General features: G+C 38.7%; 1 protein-coding gene across 3 annotated transcripts in view; it reads left to right on the forward strand.

The window, feature by feature from the left end:
• LOC118724655 (kininogen-1) overlaps window positions 1–21,598 on the forward strand; it is a 101,530-nt gene that overhangs the window by 59,106 nt on the left and 20,826 nt on the right. For 2 of the 3 annotated variants that reach the window (XM_045583780.1, XM_045583779.1), the window contains exon 3: window positions 21,435–21,522. In XM_045583780.1, coding sequence (XP_045439736.1) covers window positions 21,435–21,522 — 88 coding nt within the window. Of the gene's footprint in view, window positions 1–19,616; window positions 19,728–21,434; window positions 21,523–21,598 lie in introns of all 3 variants that reach the window. The other variant, XM_036448212.2, reaches the window with a different exon arrangement.

Raw genomic sequence — 21,598 nt, forward strand, 5'->3', positions numbered from 1 at the left:
TGTAGCCATCTGGCCCTGGGCTTTTGTTTGCTGGAAGCTTTTTGACGAGTGCTTCAATTTCTTCCATAGCTACCAGCCAATTGAGATTTTTAGAATCTTCCTGAGTGAGCTTTGGAAGATTGTATTTTTCTAGGAATGTGTCCATTTCCTCCAGGTTGTGTAGTTTTCTAGAATAGAGCTGTTCATAGTATTTTTTAACAATCCTTTGTATTTCTGTGGGGTCTGTTGTTATTTCACGTCTTTCCTTTCTGATTTTGTTTATTTGGGTCCTCTTTCTTTCCTTCTTGGTAAGCCTGGCTAGCGGTTCATCAATCTTGTATATCCTTTCAAATAACCAGCTCTTGGTTTTGCTGATCTTTTGTATTTATTTATTTAATTATTTAATTAATTATTTATTTATTTGGTTTCTATGTCATTCATTTCTGCTTTGAGCTTTTTTTTAAATATATATTTTATTGATTTTTTACAGAGAGAAAGAGAGAGGGATAGAGAGTTAGAAACATCGATGAGAGAGAATCATTGATCAGCCGCCTCCTGCACACCCCCCACTGGAGATGCGCCCACAACCAAGGCACATGCCCTTGATCAGAATCTAACTGGGGACCTTTCAGTCTGAAGGCCAACGCTCTCTCCACTGAGCCAAACCGGTTTCAGCTCTGCTTTAATCTTTATTATGTCCTTCCTTCTGCTATTTGCTTTTCTTGTTGCTCTCTTTCTAATTGTTTGACTTGTTGTGTTATATGATTTATTACCATTTTTTCTTGTTTTTTGAGGTAGGCCTGTAGAGCTATAAACTTCCCTCTCAGTACTGATTTCATTGTATCCCATAGCATTTGCTTTGTTGTGTTATTATTGCCATTAGTCTGCAGGATGTTTTTAATTTCTTATTTGATCTCATTGATCACCCAAACATTGTTTAAAAGCATGCTATTCAGCTACCAAGTGTTTGAGTTTTTTGGATTGTTTATATTATAGTTTATTTCTAATATTATGCCATTATGGTCTGAAAAATGCTTCATATGATTTTAATGTTTTTTAATTTGGGGAGATTTTGCTTGTGACCCTATATGTGGGTTTTTGTTTTGTTTTTAAATGTCCCATGTGCTCTTGAGAAGAACATCTATTCTATGGCTTTGGGGTAAAATGCTCTGAAGATGTCAATCAGGACCATTTGATCTAGTGTGTCATTTAGAATTGCTGTTACTTTGCTGTTTTTTTTTGTTTAGTGGATTTATCCAGTGGTGTGAGTGGTGTATTAAAGTCTCCTACTATAATTGTATTGTTGTCAATCTCTCCCTTGATATTTTCGAGGAGTTTTTTTGTTTGTTTGTTTGTTTGTTTTTTATGTATTTGGGTATTCCTGAATTTGGTGCATATATATTTACCAGAGTATTTCTTCTTGTTGAATTGCTCTCTTCAGTATTATGTAGTAGCCTTCCTTATCTCTTGTAATGGCCTTTACTTTGAGGTCTATTTTATCAGATATAAGTATCACAACCCCAGCTTTTTTCTCATTTCCATTTGCCTGAAAAAATGTTTTTCCATCCCTTCACTCTCAGTCTGTGTGAATCCTTTGCTCTGACGTGGGTCTGTTGTAGACAGCAAATATATGGATCATGTTTTCTTATCCATTCAGCTACCCTATGTCTTTTGATTGATGCATTTAATCCATTTACATTTAATGTTATTATTGACATGTACATGTTTGTTGAAATATTTTTACTTATTGTTTGTGTTTCTTCTTTACTTTCTCTTTCTTCTTTTTACAGCAGTCCCTTTAGCATTTCTTGCATTGCTGGCTTGGTAGTGGTAAACTCTCATAGCCTTATTTTGTCTTTGATGGTCCTGATTCTACCTTCAATTTTGAATGATAGCCTTGCTGGATATAGTATTCTTGGATTCAGTCCCTTGCTTTGCATCACTTTGTATATGTCATTCCATTCCCTTCTTGCCTGGTATGTTTCTGTTGAGAATCAGTTGCTATTCTAAAAGGAGATCCCTTGTAGATAACTTTCTGTCTCTCTCTGGCAGCCTTTAAGATTTTTACTTTGTCGTTAGTGTTCACCAATTTAATTATGATGTGTTTTGGTGTTGGTCTTTGGGGTTCAACTTTTCTGGGGCTCCACATACTTCTTGAACTTGCATAGTTTTTCTCTTGCCAATATCAGGGATGTTTTCTGTCATTATTTCTTCAAACCAGTTTTCTATTCTTTGCTTCTCTTCCACGCCTTCTGATATCCCTAGTATACAAATGTTTCATTTTGTACAATATTATCTCAAAACTCCCTTAGGCTTTCCTCTTGCTTTTTAAGTCTTCTTTCCCGTTGCTGCTGTGTTTGTGTGTTTTTCCCTTGTCTTATAATCCGCTGATGCGGTCCTCAGCCACTTCTAGTCTGCTTTTTAAGCCTTCCAATGTATTCTTTACTGCAGCTATGTCATTCTTCATCTCCTCTTGGTTTCTTTTCATGTTGGTGACATTTTCATTCAGCTCCTTATAGTTCTCATTGAGCTGTGTGTTTAAACATCCTTATAACCAATACCCTGAATTATTTCTCTATTAAGTTGTTAGCCTCAAGTTTATTTAACTCCCTTTCTGGTGATTCCTCTTTTCCTTTCCTTTGGGGATTGCCCTTTTGTCTCCCATGTTTTCTTATAATGTTTTGATTATAGAGCCAATTGCTTTGCTACCCAGGTTCTTTTGGTGATGCTGCTACTGATGTAATCTCTCGGGTCTCCTGGGCTTGGTAATCTAGTATAGTTCCTTACTGGAACTATTTGAGTTCTCTTGATGTAGACCTGCGAGCTTGAGAGACACAATTGCAGTGTGTAGAAGTTAGCAATTGTGGAGGGGAGTATCCCAATTTTTGCTATCTTGCATCCTAAATTGAAATCATGCTTGCTTAGTGGGGACTTACAGTGACTCCAAGGAACTGTATGTCAGGGTGATGTGGCTCAGGGGGCCTGCTCTCTGGAAACGCGTGACTGTGTTGCCCAGAGATCTGTAGTTGTTGGGTGCGCAGGCTCAGCTTTCCTGCTGCACCTGTGGTAGATAGGCGCTTACTCCCAGTGGCGGCTCACAGGAGCACTTTTGGTAAGTTTGCCCGCAAGGCACACTGAAGCACTCTGAAGGGCCCTGGCAGTGTAACTGTCTAATTAGGTGCCTAGCTTCTAAAGATTTTTCTTTTGGGCATTTCCTATGGCCTCAGGAAGTATTCAGATTCCAAGGTGTTAATCAGGGTGGAATCTGGGTGTGGCTATATTGGTTGCCTGGAAACTGGAGGGAAGGGCTATCTTTCAGGAGAAAATGGCAATCTGGAATCAGATGTGCCTCAGCACTCAATGCAATTCCACCTCTTCTGAACCTTCGCCACCTGCTCTCCCTAGATTCCACAACTCCACCCCTTCTATTGCCCTTCATTAATGGGTAAGTGTCTGTATCTGAAAGGTGCTACAAATTAGATTCAGGAGAGAAAGACACAGGGCCCAGCAGGAGGAGGGAACATGTCTTTACGAGCTCTTTTCTTGCCAGCATTGTGTGGTTGGGCAGCTAGCTCTTCAAGGCTGCCTTTGAGCTCAGATCCCAAATCCAGACTCCAAGGTCTAAAATCCACTACCTCCCACAGTCTGTAGACACTTATCTCACAGTCAGATGTTTTGCCTGTCCTCAGGGATGTGGCTTAATGCTGGGTAGTTTTTCCCTGACCTTCTGGGCATAGAGATCTGGCAGGTTATATTGCCCAGATCCTTGATTTTATCTTTTTCCAGGAGATCTCTGCCCTTCCCAGCTGCAAACTGTCTCACCAGCTGTATCTCCTTCAGGCTGGATTCCTCTCGTTTCAGCTGCTTTCTCTATTTGCTCCATGACAAGGCTAGGGACACATCAGTCTATTCCACTGCTATTTTGTCTCTCTCCTCTAGTTGGTTTTGAATATTCTTTACCACTAATGGATACACTCAGGTTGAAGATAAATCCTGTCCATATATGTTATTCCAAAAAATTCAACTGGATGCATGAAAACTTTTAGGTTGGTGAGAGTGGAGAGGTGGGAAGGTTTAATTGTGATTTTTGTTGTTATTTAAATGAAAATATTCAGATGATGCACCTGAAAGAGAAAAACAAATCAAAATCAAACAACCTTTAGCTTTATTTCTCTTTAAAGTCAATCATCATCTCTTGATAAAGAAAACATTAAGAAAACTGGGCTCAGCGAACCACTTTTCTCTCCCAGGACATCCCGGGAAGAGTATGCCTGGGTGGCTTTGAAAACAAGCAAATCAGACACAGCACAAGAACACTTACAGAATGTATGGTATCATGTATCTCTGTAGTAGTTCATTCCACAGGATGAATGCATATTTGACACACTGCCTTATTACATAACTCAGTGATCAGCAAACTCATTAGTCAACAGAGCCAAATATCAACAGTACAATGATTGACAGTTCTTTTGAGAGCCAAATTGTTTAAACTTAAACTATATAAATAGATACATTGTTATTAATTTAATTAGGGTACTCCTAACCTGGCCTTTGCTAAAAACTCAAGGGACCAAAGAGCCACATGTGGCTCAAGAGCCACAATTTGCCAACCACTGGCATAACTGATCAGTTTAGTATCACATATAGATGTCCAAACATCATTGAGGGAGTGACACCACAGGACATTGTAAGTACTTGGTCCCATGGATGCTCTTTTTTGCAATGCCCTTGACAACTCAAGACCAATAACCTTACTCATATACTATGCCTCTCTCCACCAACTTTTTCCAACTCCTTTAATTCATTGCAGTCTGTATCTTCCACCTTTTTGTCCAGTTCAAACAATTAACTAGGGGAACTAAATAACTGATTTTCTTCTTTGTTGTCTTTTTTCCTGAAAGTTGGGGCTTAGTCTTTCACTATATCCATATAGTGATCTTTGACGTTAGAAAAAGCATCAAATTGGATCATATGATTTTCTGTCTAGCCTTAGTCAATAAACATGTGGGACTTTTGGACAAAAGTGCACATGTAATCATCTTGCATCCAGCATTGTTGACCTTTTATCAAAGTTCTTGTGTCTGTTTCACTGATGTAATATTAGGTAAATACGGAAGCAAAGGCATTCCTCAGGGTTATTTTGAAAAAAAGAAATTCTGGTTCTGTTTTCTAAAAAAAAAATGTAAAAATACTTCATCTGGATCTATTTATAGATTCAGCTTTCTTCAGCTGCCAGTGTATTATCCATCTTTAGACTAAAAACCTGGAATAACAAATTTTTTGTTTGTTCGAATATGATCCTCTTATACCCTTTCATATTTAGAAAAATTAGCATCTTTCTTTGGGGGAAATTCTTGGTTATTTTGCCATAACAGAGTATGTATTAACTTGTAGATTCAGTGGTTTGATCCCTGTTTAATCACGTGCTGATATTCCAAAAGGATTTCTTGCATTTGTGAAAATAAATATGGGACACAAGGGTATATTTCTGTTTTTGATGTAACCTGTTTTGAAATTAAAAGTCTTATGTCAGGCAAAAGAAAACAAATTATGACTGATCCAAGATGGCTGCGCCCAGGTAAACACCTAGCCGCAGCTGCACACAACAATTTCAATAAAATACAACTAAAATATAAAATGGACATTACCCAGAACTACAGGAAAGTTGACTGACTGGAAATTCTACAACGAGAAGCAAGGAGAAAACCAGAAGGAAGCGCGGAGGAGCTGTAAAAGCCGGAGGTATGGAGACACGCGGCGCGCAGAGAGGACGGAGCCAGAGAGGAGGGAGGCCGAGTGCCTGGCTGGCGTTCCCTAGCGGGAAGGATATAAAACTCCGACTGTGTTGGGCCCCAGTTCTGACTGCTCTGAACCCCGTTCTAGGCCAGACCCCGGGGACCCGGGCTCACACAGAGGGAGCTGGGCTGTAAGGCGGAACCCCACGGGAGCGGCGAAAGGAGGTCCCGGCGGCAAGCACATTGGGCACAGAGAAGGGATTGGGCTGTGCCGCGGGATTGCCCTGACCGGAAGGAGACTGGGGCTCCAGTCTGCTCTGAACACCACCTCCAACACCATTTCCAACTGAACTGAACCCCAATACCGGGCTCATTGGGGGAGAGCATAGACTGTTTGGCAGCAGGCGAAAATCGAGGGCACCTATCTCTCAGAGGCACTTTGCAGTGAGTACTGGAGGACCCCGGGGATTACTGAGACCACATAGGGTGGGGCTGAGGAAGCCAAGGCTGTAGGCTCCACCCTGAAACCCCAGTCCCATCTGTAGCTGCGAAATGCGACAACGAAATAGATCACAAACAAAAGAAATGGAGGACAAAAAGCGACTGGATATAGAGTTCAAATCTACGCTTATAAGGTTTTCAAGAATTTCCTAGAAAAGATGGATAAGACCTATGAGGATATGAAAAGAGATTAACTAGAATTAATAAGGAGTCAACAAGAAATGATAAGGGATCAACAAGAAATAAAGAATATATTGTCTGAAATAAAAAATATTATACAAAGTCCTAAAAACAGAAACAAAGAGAGAGGACCCAAATAAACAAAATCAGAAATGAAAGAGGTGAAATAACAACAGACCCCACCGAAATACAACAGATTGTTACAAAATACTACAAACAACTCTATGCCAACAAACTGAACAACCTGGAGGAAATGGACATATTCCTAGAAAAATACAAACTGCCAAAACTCAATCAGGAAGAATCTAAAAATCTCAATAGACCAGTGTCTTGGGAAGAAATTGAAACAGTCATCAAAAAGCTTCCAGCAAACAAAAGCCCAGGGCCAGATGGCTTCACAGGAGAGTTTTACCAAACATTCAAGGAAGAACTAAAACCTATCCTCCTCAGACTATTCCAAAAAATCCAAGAGGAAGGAACACTTCCAAACTCCTTCTATGAAGCCAGCATCACCCTAATACCAAAACCAGATAAAGACAACTCAATGAAAGAGAATTACAGGCCAATATCCCTCATGAACATAGATGCCAAAATCCTCAACAAAATTCTAGCAAATCGTCTCCAGAAGAACATCAGAAAGATCATACACCATGACCAAGTAGGATTTATTCCAGGAATACAAGGATGGTACAATATCCACAAATCAATAAATGTGATACATCACATAAACAAATTGAAAGATAAATATCATATAGTCATATCAATTGATGCAGAAAAAGCATTTGATAAAGTCCAACACCCTTTCCTGATAAAAACTCTTAACAAGGTGGGAGTACAAGGATCATACCTCAAAATAATAAAAGCCATATATAATAAACCCACGGCCAACATTATACTCAATGGGCAAAAGCTAAAACCTTTCCCTCTAAGAACAGGAACAAGACAGGGATGCCCACTCTCACCACTGCTGTTTGACATAGTACTGGAAGTACTAGCCATTGCAATTAGACAAGAGGAGGAAATAAAAGGCATCCAAATTGAAAAAGAAGAAGTAAAGTTATCCTTATTTGCAGATGACATGATATTGTACATAAAAAACCCAAAAGACTCCATTAAAAAACTAATTGACTTAATAAATAAATTTGGCAATGTAGCAGGATACAAAATTAATGCCAAGAAATCCATGGCATTTATATACACCAACAGTGAAACTACAAAATCAGAGACTAAAAAAGCAATTCCATTTACCATCGCACCAAAAAAATTAAGATACCTAGGAATAAATTTAACTAAGGAAGTAAAGGATCTATATGCAGAAAATTACACGACATTGAAAAAAGAGATAGAGGATGATGTAAGGAGATGGAAGAACATACCATGTTCATGGATTGGTAGAATCAACATCATCAAAATGTCCATACTTCCTAAAGCAATCTATAGGTTCAATGCACTCCCCATTAAAATACCAACGGCATATTTCACTGACCTAGAAAGAACTCTCCAAAAGTTCATTTGGAACAATAAAAGACCCCGAATAGCCACAGCAATCCTGAGAAAGAAGGGTAAAGTAGGAGGGATCTCAATACCAGACTTCAAACTGTATTACAAAGCCAGTGTTCTCAAAACAGCCTGGTACTGGCACAAGAACAGACATATAGATCAATGGAATAGAATCGAGAACCCAGATATCAACCCAAATCAATATGCTCAATTAATTTTTGACAAAGGAGTCACGAATATACAATGGAGTCAAGACAGTTTCTTCAATAAATGGTGTTGGGAAAATTGGGTAGACACATGCAAAAGAATGAAACTAGATCACCAACTTACACCATACACAAAAATAAACTCAAAATGGATACAGGACTTAAACATCAGACGGGAAACCATAAAAATACTAGAAGCATCCACAGGCAGCAAAATCTCAGACGTATTCCAAAAGAACTTCTTCACTGATACTGCCCCTAGGGCAATGGAAGCTAAAGAGAAAATAAACAAATGGGACTACATCAAAATAAAAAGCTTTTTTACAGCAAAAGAAACCATCAACAAAACAACAAGAAAGCCCACTGTGTGGGAGAACATATTTGCAAATTACACCACTGATAAAGGTTTAATCTCTAACATCTACAGACAGCTGATACAACTAAATAAAAGGAAGGTGAATGATCCAATTAAGAAATGGGCAAGGGATCTAAATAGAATATTTTCAAAAAAAGACAGAAGGAAGGCCAAAAGGCACATGAAAACATGCTCAAAGTCACTAATTGTCCGAGAGATGCAAATCAAAACAACAATGCGGTACCATCTCACACCTGTCAGAATGGCCAACATCAACAAATCAACAAATGACAAGTGTTGGCGAGGTTGTGGAGAAAAAGGAACCCTCGTGCACTGCTGGTGGGAATGCAGACTGGTGCAACCACTGTGGAGAACAGTGTGGAGTTTCCTCAAAAAACTGAAAATGGAACTCCCATTTGACCCAGTAATCCCACTCCTAGGAATATATCCCAAGAAACTAGAAACACCAATCAGAAAGGATATATGCACCCCTATGTTCATAGCAGCACAATCTACAATAGCCAGAATTTGGAAACAGCCTAGGTGCCCGTCAGCAGATGATTGGATCCAAAAGCTATGGTACCTCTACACAATGGAATACTATGCTGCCATAAAAAAGAAGGAATTCTCATCATTTGCAGCAACCTGGATGGAATTGGAGAACATCATGCTGAGTGAAATAAGCCAATCAATGAAAGAGAAACACCACATGACCTCACTCATTTGTGGATAATAAAGAGCATTATAAACTGATGAACCAAAAGATAGATATAGAGACAGTAAAGCAACAAGCAGATTGTCAAATTACAGCGGGGAGGGGAGGAGTATCTGGGGGAGATAATAGATCAACCGAAGGACTTGTATACATGCATATAAGTACAACCAATGGACATAAAACTATGGGGAGGGAGGGGATATGTGGGAGGGAGGGAGGGGGGCAAAAAAATCATTAAAATATGTAAAAAAAATTAATTAATAAAAAAAAAGAAAATTAAAAAAAATAAAAAAATAAAACACACACACACACACACACAAAAAAAAAAGTCCTAAAAACAGAATGGAAGATCACAAGAATCAAGTCAAAGATTTGGAAAATAAAGAACCAGAAGACACTCCTCCACAGAAGCTAGAAGGCAAGAGAATCCAGAAAATTGAAGATAATGTAAGAAACCTCTGGGACAACTTCAAGCGAACCAACATCAGAATTATGGGGGTCCCAGAAGATGAGAGAGAGCAAGATATCAAAAACATACTGAAAGAAATAGTGACAGAAAACTTCCCCCACCTGGTAAAAGAATTAGACTTACAAGTCCAGGAAGCACACAGAACTCCAAACAAAAGGTCCAAAGAAGACCACACCAAGACACATCATAATTAAAATTCCAAGAGCAGGCGGAGCTTGAAGATGGCGACCAAACAGTCAGACTTGTTCTGACTCTGGTCCCAGAACAGATAAAAGTAGCGTCTGAGTCGCTCAGGGAATGTTGATTGGCAGCTGAGGGGCAGCGGAGTTCTCAAGGAAGGTAGGGAGCTGTCCGCTAGACAGGATTTCCTGGCCGGGTGGCCAGCACTGCCTCGGCGGCGGTGGCGGCGGTGGCGAGCTTCGGGCTGCGGCTCAGAGAGAAGGCTGCACCACCTTACCAGGAAAGGAGTAGCTTCTCTGAGGTCTGGAAAACCCCAGCGGAGAGGTCCATCGAGCAGCTGAGAAGCCCGAATTGGCGCAAACAGGTGGATTCAAGGGAGTTCTTCGGTCACCCACGGAAAGGTGAGAGTTTGCAGGGATAGCCTGAGGGTTCCTGGTCCCGCGGCGCAGGCAGCCATAGCCGGAGCTCCGGCGAGGCCCCGTCTCTACTGTAGGGGGGAGCGCCTGCTGAGGTGAGCCCAAAGAAGGCTGCAGCGACACCTAGTGCTGGGTTTGACATAAGCTTCCCCAGAAGCGGGAATTCTTTTTTAAAAAATGCCAGGGGACATGGGACAGAGTGTTAAGAATTGCGGCTGTCCTGCCAAGGGCAGAACATCTGGACACCTTGGTGCCTGATCCCCTTCACCCCCTAGCTTTGGAATTCTAGGGAAGGACTGCCCAGTTGGGCATATCCGGGGAAATTGCAGGGGGAAATTGCCTTCCTGGAAACAAGGGATCGGAGCCAGAAGAGATAGTCTGGGAGCCAGTTGGCACCCTGCCAGCTAGAGCCATAGAGAAAGAAGGCCAGAGCAACCAAAAAGACTGGGAGGTCAAACCGGAAACACTGACACCTAAGAGCTGAATTACAAACTGCCTTTTTTTTTTTCTTTTCTTTTTTCTTTTAATTAATCAAAAATAAATGGACACAAATAACTAAGATATAGCCTACTTAAAATTAAGGATTACCTTACAAAACTGAGGTGCAGTGGAATGCTGGGAACTGCAAGACTGTCTGGTCCGAGAATCAGGAGTGCCAAATACATTAACTGAGGAAGTGAATGACCACTACTGGACATTTTTATGCTAATTTTACTATTCTTTATTTTATTTTCATTTTTTACATCTTTTATTTAATTTTCATTTTTCATATCTTTTACTTCAGAAACAATTTTGTTTTATTTTTTCCTTACTTGATTTACCTTTTCAGTTATTACATTTTTCAATCTCTATCATCACTATTACTACTGCTATTTTGCAATTTTTGTTTCTTTTTTTTTTTTCTTTTTTTCCTCTCCAGTACCATTTTATTTTTTCTTTATTTTACATTGGGAGTAACCTTCATTCTATTTTAATCTCTACTAGAGCATCATTCAACCCTATCTCAACTCAACCTTTACACCATCACTCTCTTACTAAACTTCACCCTTTAGTCTATAGTTTATCCTATCCCTTTCCGGCTTTAGTTTTTCCTCTATTCTTTCTGTATATCCCCTGCTAAAGCTCTCACTATACTTATAGACCTAAGTTCCAACCCCTGATCCAAGTGTGTAAATACCAATCTCTGCACTATATTAACTAGTTAAAAAAATAAAAAATAAAAAAAAATAAACCTGTTCTCCTCTCTATCCTTTTTGCATTGTTTGTGTGAAGGTTGATTATTGTGAATTTTTATGCTTTTTAGTGAAATTGTTATGCTTATTCCTGTATTGTTATTATTGCTTTGTATTTTTTTTAAATCCTCTGTTTTTGTTTGTTTCTTTTACTTCTGTATATCATAGCCTTACTTAATAATAGTGGATATTGTAGTTTTTATTAATCTCCAAGTATTGTTACTGGCATTGGCTGGATTCAGAGGTTGCTCTATGGCAATTTTCTCCACATATATATAGTTTGTTTCCCATTTCTCTTTTAGTTTGCTTCTTCTCTCTCTTTCTCTCTCTCTCTCTCTCTCTCTCTTTCTCCTTTTTTTTCCCTGTTTTCCAACTTCATTTTGTCATTACTTTTTTTCTTCTTTTTCTCTCTTTATCCCTCTTTTTTTATTATTATTTACTTAATTTTTTTAATTTTAATTTTATTTTTTATTTTTCTCTTTATTTTATTTTTACCTTTCTTCCTTCTCTCCTATCCCCTAAGTTGCCTTTCTCTAGTGGTCACCTTTATTAGAGGTTATTAATATTGTAAATACATTCCTGTTAAGTGCCTCTTGTGTTGTACCTGGTAGTGTTGTATTTTGTACCTTTAAATCAACGCAGGAGAAAGAACACCACATAACCAGACATCCTGAAAACAGAGGCCATGGGGAGACAAAAACATAGTCCCCACTTGAAAGAAAAGCAGGCATCACCAAAAAAGGAAGTAAACGAGTCAGAGGCAGCAGCCTACCAGAGCAAGAATTCAGAGTAATGATCATAGGATGGCTAAAAAGAATGGAAGAGAAATTTGATAATAGCCAAGAAGAAATGAGGAAGAACCATGAGGAACTGAAGAAAAGCCATGAGGAACTGAAGAAGAACCAAGAAGAAATGAAAAATGACATCGCTACCATAAAGAACTCAATAGAAAGCATCAAGAGTAGACTAGATGAAGCAGAGGACCGCATCAGTGAGCTAGAAGATAAGATGGAAAAAAATACACAAGTAGAGCAACTTTTAGAAAAAAAGATTAAAAAGCAGGAGGAGAGCCTACGGGAGCTTTGGGACAATACAAAACAAAATAATATTCGAATAATAGGGGTTCCAGAAGAAAAGGAAACTGAGGTAGACATGGAAAAAGTATTTCAAGAAATAATGACAGAAAACTTTCCTGAGATAGAGAAGAAAAAACCACACAAATCCAAGATGCTTGCAGAGTCCCAAGCAAAATGAATCCCAGAAGACAGATGCCAAGGCACATTATAATTAAATTGGCAAACAACATCGACAAAGTAAGAATCTTAAAAGCAGCCAGAGAGAGACATAAAGTTACATACAAAGGAACCCCCATCAGACTAGCAACTGATTTCTCAACAGAAACTTATCAGGCCAGAAGGAAATGGGATGAAATATACAAAGTCATGCAAAGGAAGGGTCTGAATCCAAGAATACTGTACCCAGCAAGGCTATCAAAACTGAAGGGGAAATCAGGAGCTTCACAGACAAAAAAAGACTGAAGGAATTTATCTCCACCAAACCAGCAATGCAAGAAATGCTAAGGGGTCTACTGTAAAAATAAAGAAATAAGAAGTGAAGAAGAAACACAGGTATAAAATAAAAATGGCATCAAATGAGTACCTATCAATAATAACCTTAAATGTAAATGGATTAAATGCTCCAATCAAAAGACATAGGGTAACAGATTGGATAAGAAAACAAGACCCATACATCTGTTGTCTACAAGAAACCCACCTCACAAAAAGAGATGCACACAGACTGAGGGTGAAGGGATGGAAAAAAGTTTTCCAGGCAAATGGAAATGAAAAAAAAGCTGGGGTAGCAATACTTATATCTGACAAATTAGATCTTAGAGTGAAGGACATAATAAGAGATAATGAAGGCCACTTCATAATACTAAAGGGAACAATCCAACAAGAAGAAATAACCCTGGTAAATATATATGCACCCAATACAGGAGCAACCAAATACATTAAAAAACTGCTGGAGGACATTAAGAGAGAGATTAATAGCAATACAATCATAGTAGGAGATTTTAATACCCCACTGTCACCCTTCGACAAATCATCTAAACAAAAAATCAGCAAAGAAATATCAATCCTTAATGACTCACTAGACCAGATGGAATTAATTGACATCTTCAGAACACTGCACCCCAAAGCCACAGAATATACATTCTTCTCAAGTGCACATGGGACATTCTCAAAGATAGACCACATTTTGGGACATAGGCAAAGTCTCTTCAAATTCAAGAAGATAGAAATCATATCAAGTATCTTCTCAGACCATAATGGCATAAAACTGGAAATTAACTACAATAAAAATAATCCAAAGAAATCAAACACATCGAGACTAAACAGCATGCTATTAAACAAGGACTGGGTTACCAGAGAAATCAAGGAAGAAATTAAAAACATCCTGGAAACAAATGACAATGAAAACACAACAATCCAAAATCTATGGGAAACAGCAAAAGCAGTTTTGAGAGGGAAGTTCATATCCTTACAAGCCTATTGCAAAAAAACTAGAAAAAAGGGTAACAGATGATCTAACTGTACAACTCAAAGAGTTAGAAAAGGAGCAACAAGAAAAGCCCAGTGTAAGCAGAAGGAAGGAAATAACAAAAATCAGAGCACAGATAAACGACATAGAGACCAAAGAAACAATACATAAGATCAACAAAACCAAGAGCTGGTTCTTTGAAAGAATAAACAAGATAGATGGACCTCTAGCCAGGCTAACCAAGAAACAAAGAGAGAGTACCCAAATAAACAAAATCAGAAATGAAAGAGGTGAAATAACAACAGACCCCACTGAAATACAACAGATTGTTACAAAATACTACAAACAACTCTATGCCAACAAACTGAACAACCTGGAAGAAATGGACATATTCCTAGAAAAATACAAACTGCCAAAACTCAATCAGGAAGAATCTAAAAATCTCAATAGACCAGTGTCTTGGGAAGAAATTGAAACAGTCATCAAAAAGCTTCCAGCAAACAAAAGCCCAGGGCCAGATGGCTTCACAGGAGAGTTTTACCAAACATTCAAGGAAAAACTAAAACCTATCCTCCTCAGACTATTCCAAAAAATCCAAGAGGAAGGAACACTTCCAAACTCCTTCTATGAAGCCAGCATCACCCTAATACCAAAACCAGATAAAGACAACTCAATGAAAGAGAATTACAGGCCAATATCCCTCATGAACATAGATGCCAAAATCCTCAACAAAATTCTAGCAAATCGACTCCAGAAGAACATCAGAAAGATCATACACCATGACCAAGTAGGATTTATTCCAGGAATGCAAGGATGGTACAATATCTGCAAATCAATAAATGTGATACATCACATAAACAAATTGAAAGATAAAAATCATATAGTCATATCAATTGATGCAAAAAAAGCATTTGATAAAATCCAACACACTTTCCTGATAAAAACTCTTAACAAGGTGGGAGTACAAGGAACATACCTCAACATAATAAAAGCCATATATGATAAACCCACAGCCAACATTATACTCAATGGGCAAAAACTAAAACCATTCCCTCTAAGAACAGGAACAAGACAGGGATGCCTACTCTCACCACTCCTGTTTGACATAGTACTGGAAGTACTAGCCATTGCAATTAGACAAGAGGAGGAAATAAAAGGCATCCAAATTGAAAAAGAAGAAGTAAAGTTATCCTTATTTGCAGATGACATGATATTGTACATAAAAAAACCAAAAGACTCCATTAAAAAACTAATTGACTTAATAAATGAATTTGACAATGTAGCAGGATACAAAATTAATGCCAAGAAATCCATGGCATTTCTATACACCAACAGTGAAACTGCAGAAACAGACACTAAAAAAGCAATTCCATTTACCATCGCACCAAAAAAATTAAGATACCTAGGAATAAATTTAACTAAGGAAGTAAAGGACCTATATGCAGAAAACTACACGACACTGAAAAAAGAGATAGAGGAAGACTTAAGGAGATGGAAGAATGTACCATGTTCATGGATTGGTAGAATCAACATCATCAAAATGTCCATACTTCCTAAAGGAATCTATAGGTTCAATGCACTCCCCATTAAAATACCAACGGCATATTTCACTGACCTAGAAAGAACTCTCCAAAAGTTCATTTGGAACAATAAAAGACCCCGAATAGCCACAGCAATCCTAAGAAAGAAGGGTAAAGTAGGAGGGATCTCAATACCGGACTTCAAACTGTATTACAAAGCCACTGTTCTCAAAACAGCCTGGTACTGGCACAAGAACAGACATATAGATCAATGGAATAGAATCGAGAACCCAGATATCAACCCAAATCACTATGCTCAATTAATATTTGACAAAGGAGGCAAGAATATACAATGGAGTCAAGACAGTGTCTTCAATAAATGGTGTTGGGAAAATTGGGCAGACACATCCAAAAGAATGAAACTAGATCACCAACTTACACCATACACAAAAATAAACTCAAAATGGATGCAGGACTTAAACATCAGATGGGAAACCATAAAAATACTAGAAGCATCCACAGGCTGCAAAATCTCAAACGTATGCCAAAAGAACTTCTTCACTGATACTACCCCTAGGGCAATGGAAGCTAAAGAGAAAATAAACAAATGGGACTACATCAAAATAAAAAGCTTTTTTACAGCAAAAGAAACCATCAACAAAACAACAAGAAAGCCCACTGTGTGGAAGAACATATTTGCAAATGTTATCACTGATAAAGGTTTAATTTCCAACATCTACAGACAGCTTATACAACTAAATAAAAGGAAGATGAATGATCCAATAAAAAAATGGGCAATGGACCTAAATAGAATATTTTCAAAAGAAGACAGAAGGAAGGCCAAAAGACACATGAAAACATGCTCAAAGTCACTAATTGTCCGAGAGATGCAAATCAAAACAACAATGCGGTACCATCTCACACCTGTCAGAATGGCCAACATCAACAAATCAACAAACAACAAGTGTTGGCGAGGTTGCGGAGAAAAAGGAACCCTTGTGCACTGCTGGTGGGAATGCAGACTGGTGCAACCACTGTGGAGAACAGTGTGGAATTTCCTCAAAAAACTGAAAATGGAACTCCCATTTGATCCAGTAATCCCACTCCTAGGAATATATCCCAAGAAACTAGAAACAACAATCAGAAAGGATATATGCACCCCTATGTTCATAGCAGCACAATCTACAATAGCCAGAATTTGGAAACAGCCTAGGTGTCCGTCAGCAGATGATTGGATCCAAAAGCCATGGTACATCTACACAATGGAATACTATGCTGCCATAAAAAAGAAGGAATTCTCATCATTTGCAGCAACCTGGATGGAATTGGAGAACAGCATGCTGAGTGAAATAAGCCAATCAATGAAAGAGAAACACCACATGACCTCACTCATTTGTGGATAATAAAGATCATTATAAACTGATGAACCAAAAGATAGATTCAGAGACAGTAAAGCAACAAGCAGAGTGTCAAATTTCAGCGGGGAGGGGAGGAGGATCTGGGGGAGATAATAGATCAACTGAAGGACTTGTATCCATGCATATAAGTACAACCAATGGACATAAAACTCTGGGGAGGGAGGGGATGTGTGGGAGGGAGAGAGGGGGGAAAATCAATAAAATATGTAAAAATAAAAATAAATGAATAAATGAATAAATGAATAAATAAATAAATAAATAAAAATAAAATAAAATTCCAAGAGCAAAAGATAAAGAGAGAATATTAAAAGCAGCAAGAGCAAAGAAGGTAGTTACCTATAAAGGAGCACCTATACGATTGTCAGCTGACTTCTCAACAGAAACCATGCAGGCCAAACGGGAATGGCAAGAAATATTCAAGGTGATGAATAGTAAGAACCTACAGCCAAAGATAATCTATCCAGCAAAGCTATCACTCAGAATCGAAGGTCAGATAAAGAGCTTCACTAATAAAAAAAAAGCTAAGGGAGTTTATCAACACCAAACCAAAATTATATGAATTGCTGAGGAGGGTTCTTTCAGAAGAGAAAGTAAATAAAGATAAAAATTATGAACAACAAATATGTAACTATCAAAAAGTGAATCTGAAAAACAAGGAAATTAAAAAAATCTGATGAACAATATTAACTGTTGAATATAATAGAATCAGAGGTATGGAAGGGGAGTGAACTGACGATTCTTGGGGAAAAGGGGAGAGGGGGATGTGGGAAGAGACTGAACATAAACTGTGCACCTATGGATGAGGACAATGGGGAGTGGGGAAAGGGCAGAGGGTGGGGTGGGAACCTGGTGGAGGAGAGCAATGGTGGAGGAGAAAAAAAGGAACATTTGTAATAATATGAACAATAAAAACTTATTAAAAATTATTATTCTGGAAAAAAGACAAATTATATTTTTTTAAAGGGGGAAGTTTTATTTATTTATTTTTAATATATTTTATTGATTTTACACAGAGAAGAATCAAGAGGCATAGAGAGTTAGAAACATCGATGAAAGAGAAACATCGACCAGCTGCCTCTTGCACAACCCCTACTGGGGATGTGCCCACAACCAAGGTATATGCCCTTGACCGGAATCGAACCTGGAACCTTTCAGTCCGCAGGCCGACGCTTTATCCACTGAGCCAAACTGGTTTCGGCGAAAACAAATTATATTTAAAGGGGAAAAAAAATCAAAGTTAAAAATCACAAACTTAATAGTTTGTTCAAATGAATATCACTATGTCTCTGTCATAGTTTCCTTCAGTGGAAGAAAAAATCCATCCATTTGACATGATAAGATAAAAAAAAAAAAGTGCAATGGGCTTTTTGTTTTTATTTTTGTTTGTTTTTTAAAGTAACATTGAGCCATTTTGTTTTACAAACTAGTGTAGTCATGGGAGTCCTGGTGCCCTCAGTAATGTTTTATTGCTATTATTGACATTGACTTACTGACATCTGTGGCAAATGTGTGGTTGTTGGGTTTTTGTTTTGTTTATTCTAAAATGTCCATAGAATCACTATCACCTACTGCTTTGTAAAAATCTGAGATCTGAAAAGGAACCGCTGAACTGTCGCATTTGACTCCATCTACTCCCAGATGCAAATTCTCTGAGAGAGCACTGCCCCTGCACTCAGGAGAACCAGGTCTGGGTTGGCTTTGCCTTTCCAAGATTCGAGGCTGCCTAAGCTCTGCTCTCTCTCCTTGGGCCTTCTTTCTCTCACCTGCAAAGTGAGGGACAAGGCAACATCACTTCTTAGGTCTCTTGCTGCTCCAACATTTTGCATCTAAAAGCTCATCTCACTCAGAACCTTTAGGATTTAAAGTTTTATTTATTATGGCATGTTAGAAAAAAATAGAAAACAGCCAAAACCGGTTGGCTCAGTGGATAGAGTGTCAGCCTGCGGACTGAAGGGTCCCGGGTTCGATTCTGGTCAAGGGCATGTACCTTGGTTGTGGGTGCATCCCCAGTGGGGGATGTACAGGAGGCAGCTGATCAATGTTTCTCTCTCATTGATGTTTCTAGCTCTCTATCCCTCTCTCTTCCTCTGTATAAAAACCAATAAAATATATATATATATATATTTTTAAATATCAATAGAAACCAAACCGAACCAAATAAGGTTACTAAAATTACCCATAATTAATCTCATCATCCAGGGATAGCTGTTAACATTTTTTTCAAAAAATTAAGAAAGTACTCTTGTTTGTTGGTTTGTTTTTTTATTGTAAAAGTAATATATATTTGTTTTAAAAAATACTTAGACAATTTAGGAATGTTTCTTTAAAGAAGAAAGTATCTTTTACTCTACACCCACCACTTAGAGCAACATGTTAACAGCTTTGCTCATAACTTTTAAGGCTTTTAAAACCATATATGTGCATGTACATTGCTTTCTACAAAAATAAGGTAATACTTTGTACACTACTTTGTTACTTGAAAATACATGTTTATAAATATATTATGAACATTCTTACAACTACTTATAACTTTTAGTATATTTAGTAAATGATTTGCTCTTGTTGAATTAAATCAATATCAATATTCATAACTGCACCAGATCCCTCTCTAATGGTCTGCTGTTGTCACTTGAATGAGCCTTAGGTAACTTTGATTGCTTTTTTTCCAGGTAGACCATGACGTACTTTATTCTGTCAAGTACGAAGTGAAGGAAGGCAACTGTTCTGTTCAAAGTGGCATACCCTGGAAGGAGTGTGACTACAAAGAATCTGAGCAAGCTGTAAGTGTGATGGTTCGGAGCTTCCAGTTTTCTCAATGGAGATTGCCAAATTATTCTATTAGTGCTGAAGGTGATGAGTACTGTTTATTGTTTGTGCACATAAACTCTCAAGTGTGTAGAAAAGTCAAATGGTTGATGTCTATGTTCTTGCATAGACAGGACATGAGAGGCCAACCATGAGATGTGGAGAAAGCTTTTCCGTGAAGAGGGGATTCCTATGACCAACTGGGTGCTTTGTTTGTGCAGACCTGAGTTGGAATTTTACTCTGCCTCTAATTAGCTGACCACTTTTAACCCTGGACTCCTTAGTAAGAGGGAGGTGAAATTGACCTAAATTGGAAGATGAAAGGACATACATATGAAAAAATCTTGTTTTATTAACAAGGTCTCTTAACCAAATGCCTAACATCTGCTTGCCATACCACAGCTGGTTATTTGGCCTTACCTAAGGGAGCTAACAGCCAGTATCTGCCAGAAAGCAATCCACTCTTTTCAGAGTCCATGGACTCACCTTTTTAATGTGTCAAAATGTAATTAATGGCAATGGGGTGTCCACTGGTGGGAAGTGAGGGATTCCTTTTTCCACTGGACATTGGGGAACTGGTCCTCACGATATCTTGAAAAAAAGGATTTTCTAAGAGTCACACAGGAAGATGAGAGATCTTTATTTGTGTGGAATTACACATCTGCATTTCTAAAGTGCCATTTCCCTTAAACCAGTCCTAAAAGAGGAGCAGCTGGGGATTCAGAGAGCCAAAAGCCAAACCAATGTGCCAAGTTTCCATTCCATGGTGGAGCTGGGTGAGGCAAAGCATCAGGCTATGGGCCATCTATCAGTCCATTGTATGTGTGTTTGGGGGTTGGGGGGGGAGGGGGGAATTATGGCTGGGGGCCATAAGGGAGCATGCAGGGAAGTGTGCAAGAGAGAGAACTTTGTTTAGAAGTTTAATATCTGAAATCTTCCTGTGCTTGCATTGGCCAAACCAATGTTCCCAGGTGTGACTGACAGACAAGTACCTGCCCTACCTCACCCAGATTTTACTGGGCCTGTGTCTATTTGGCCTTCCCTTTGCTCCTTTTCTGTGAATAACTGGGTATTACCATGGTATCAAAAACTCCACATCCTCTGTACAGTTGAACCCTGAAGTTGAACCTTTTTTTTAAAATATATTTTATTGATTTTTTTACAGAGAGGAAGTGAGAGAGATAGAGAGCTAGAAACATTGATGAGAGAGAAACATCGACCAGCTGCCTCTTGCACACCCCCTACCGGGTATGTGCCCGCAACCAAAGTACATGCCTCTGACCGGAATCGAACCTGGGACCTTTCAGTCAACAGACCAATGCTCTACCACTGAGCCAAACTGGTTTTGGCTGAAGTTGAACCTTAAGAAGAGAGTCTGGCAGGCTAGTTTTAGGGCATTGTGTTCACCTTGGTGAAAAAGAAATATGTCCAGTGCTCCAAACATAACATTATTTTAAATCTCACTATCTACACCGCCTCTCCTCAGGACATCTCATGAATATCAATGACTTGTAAATAATAATGATTAAGCTACAAAATCATTTCATTCTTGTGTCTCAAAACTCTGTTAGAAAAGAATCTCAAGTTTTAAACAAGAGAAAAGCCATACTTAGCAACAGCACTAGGTGCACTTCTCCATCTGAAAGATCAAGATAAATGGTCTCCTTTTTCTTTCTTTCTAGGCCACAGGAGAATGCACGGCCACCATAAGGAAGAGGCATCGGGATAGGGATTTCTCCGTGACAACCCAGACCTGCCACGTTACTCCAGGTAGCTGATATATAGGGTGGCACTGCCCAGGAGCATAAACTGGACAAAGCCCCTTCCCAGAGGGCAGTGGGTGGCT

The sequence above is a fragment of the Pipistrellus kuhlii genome, unplaced genomic scaffold (genome assembly GCF_014108245.1).
Source record: "Pipistrellus kuhlii isolate mPipKuh1 unplaced genomic scaffold, mPipKuh1.p scaffold_m20_p_2, whole genome shotgun sequence".
NCBI classification, from domain to species: Eukaryota; Metazoa; Chordata; class Mammalia; order Chiroptera; family Vespertilionidae; genus Pipistrellus; species Pipistrellus kuhlii.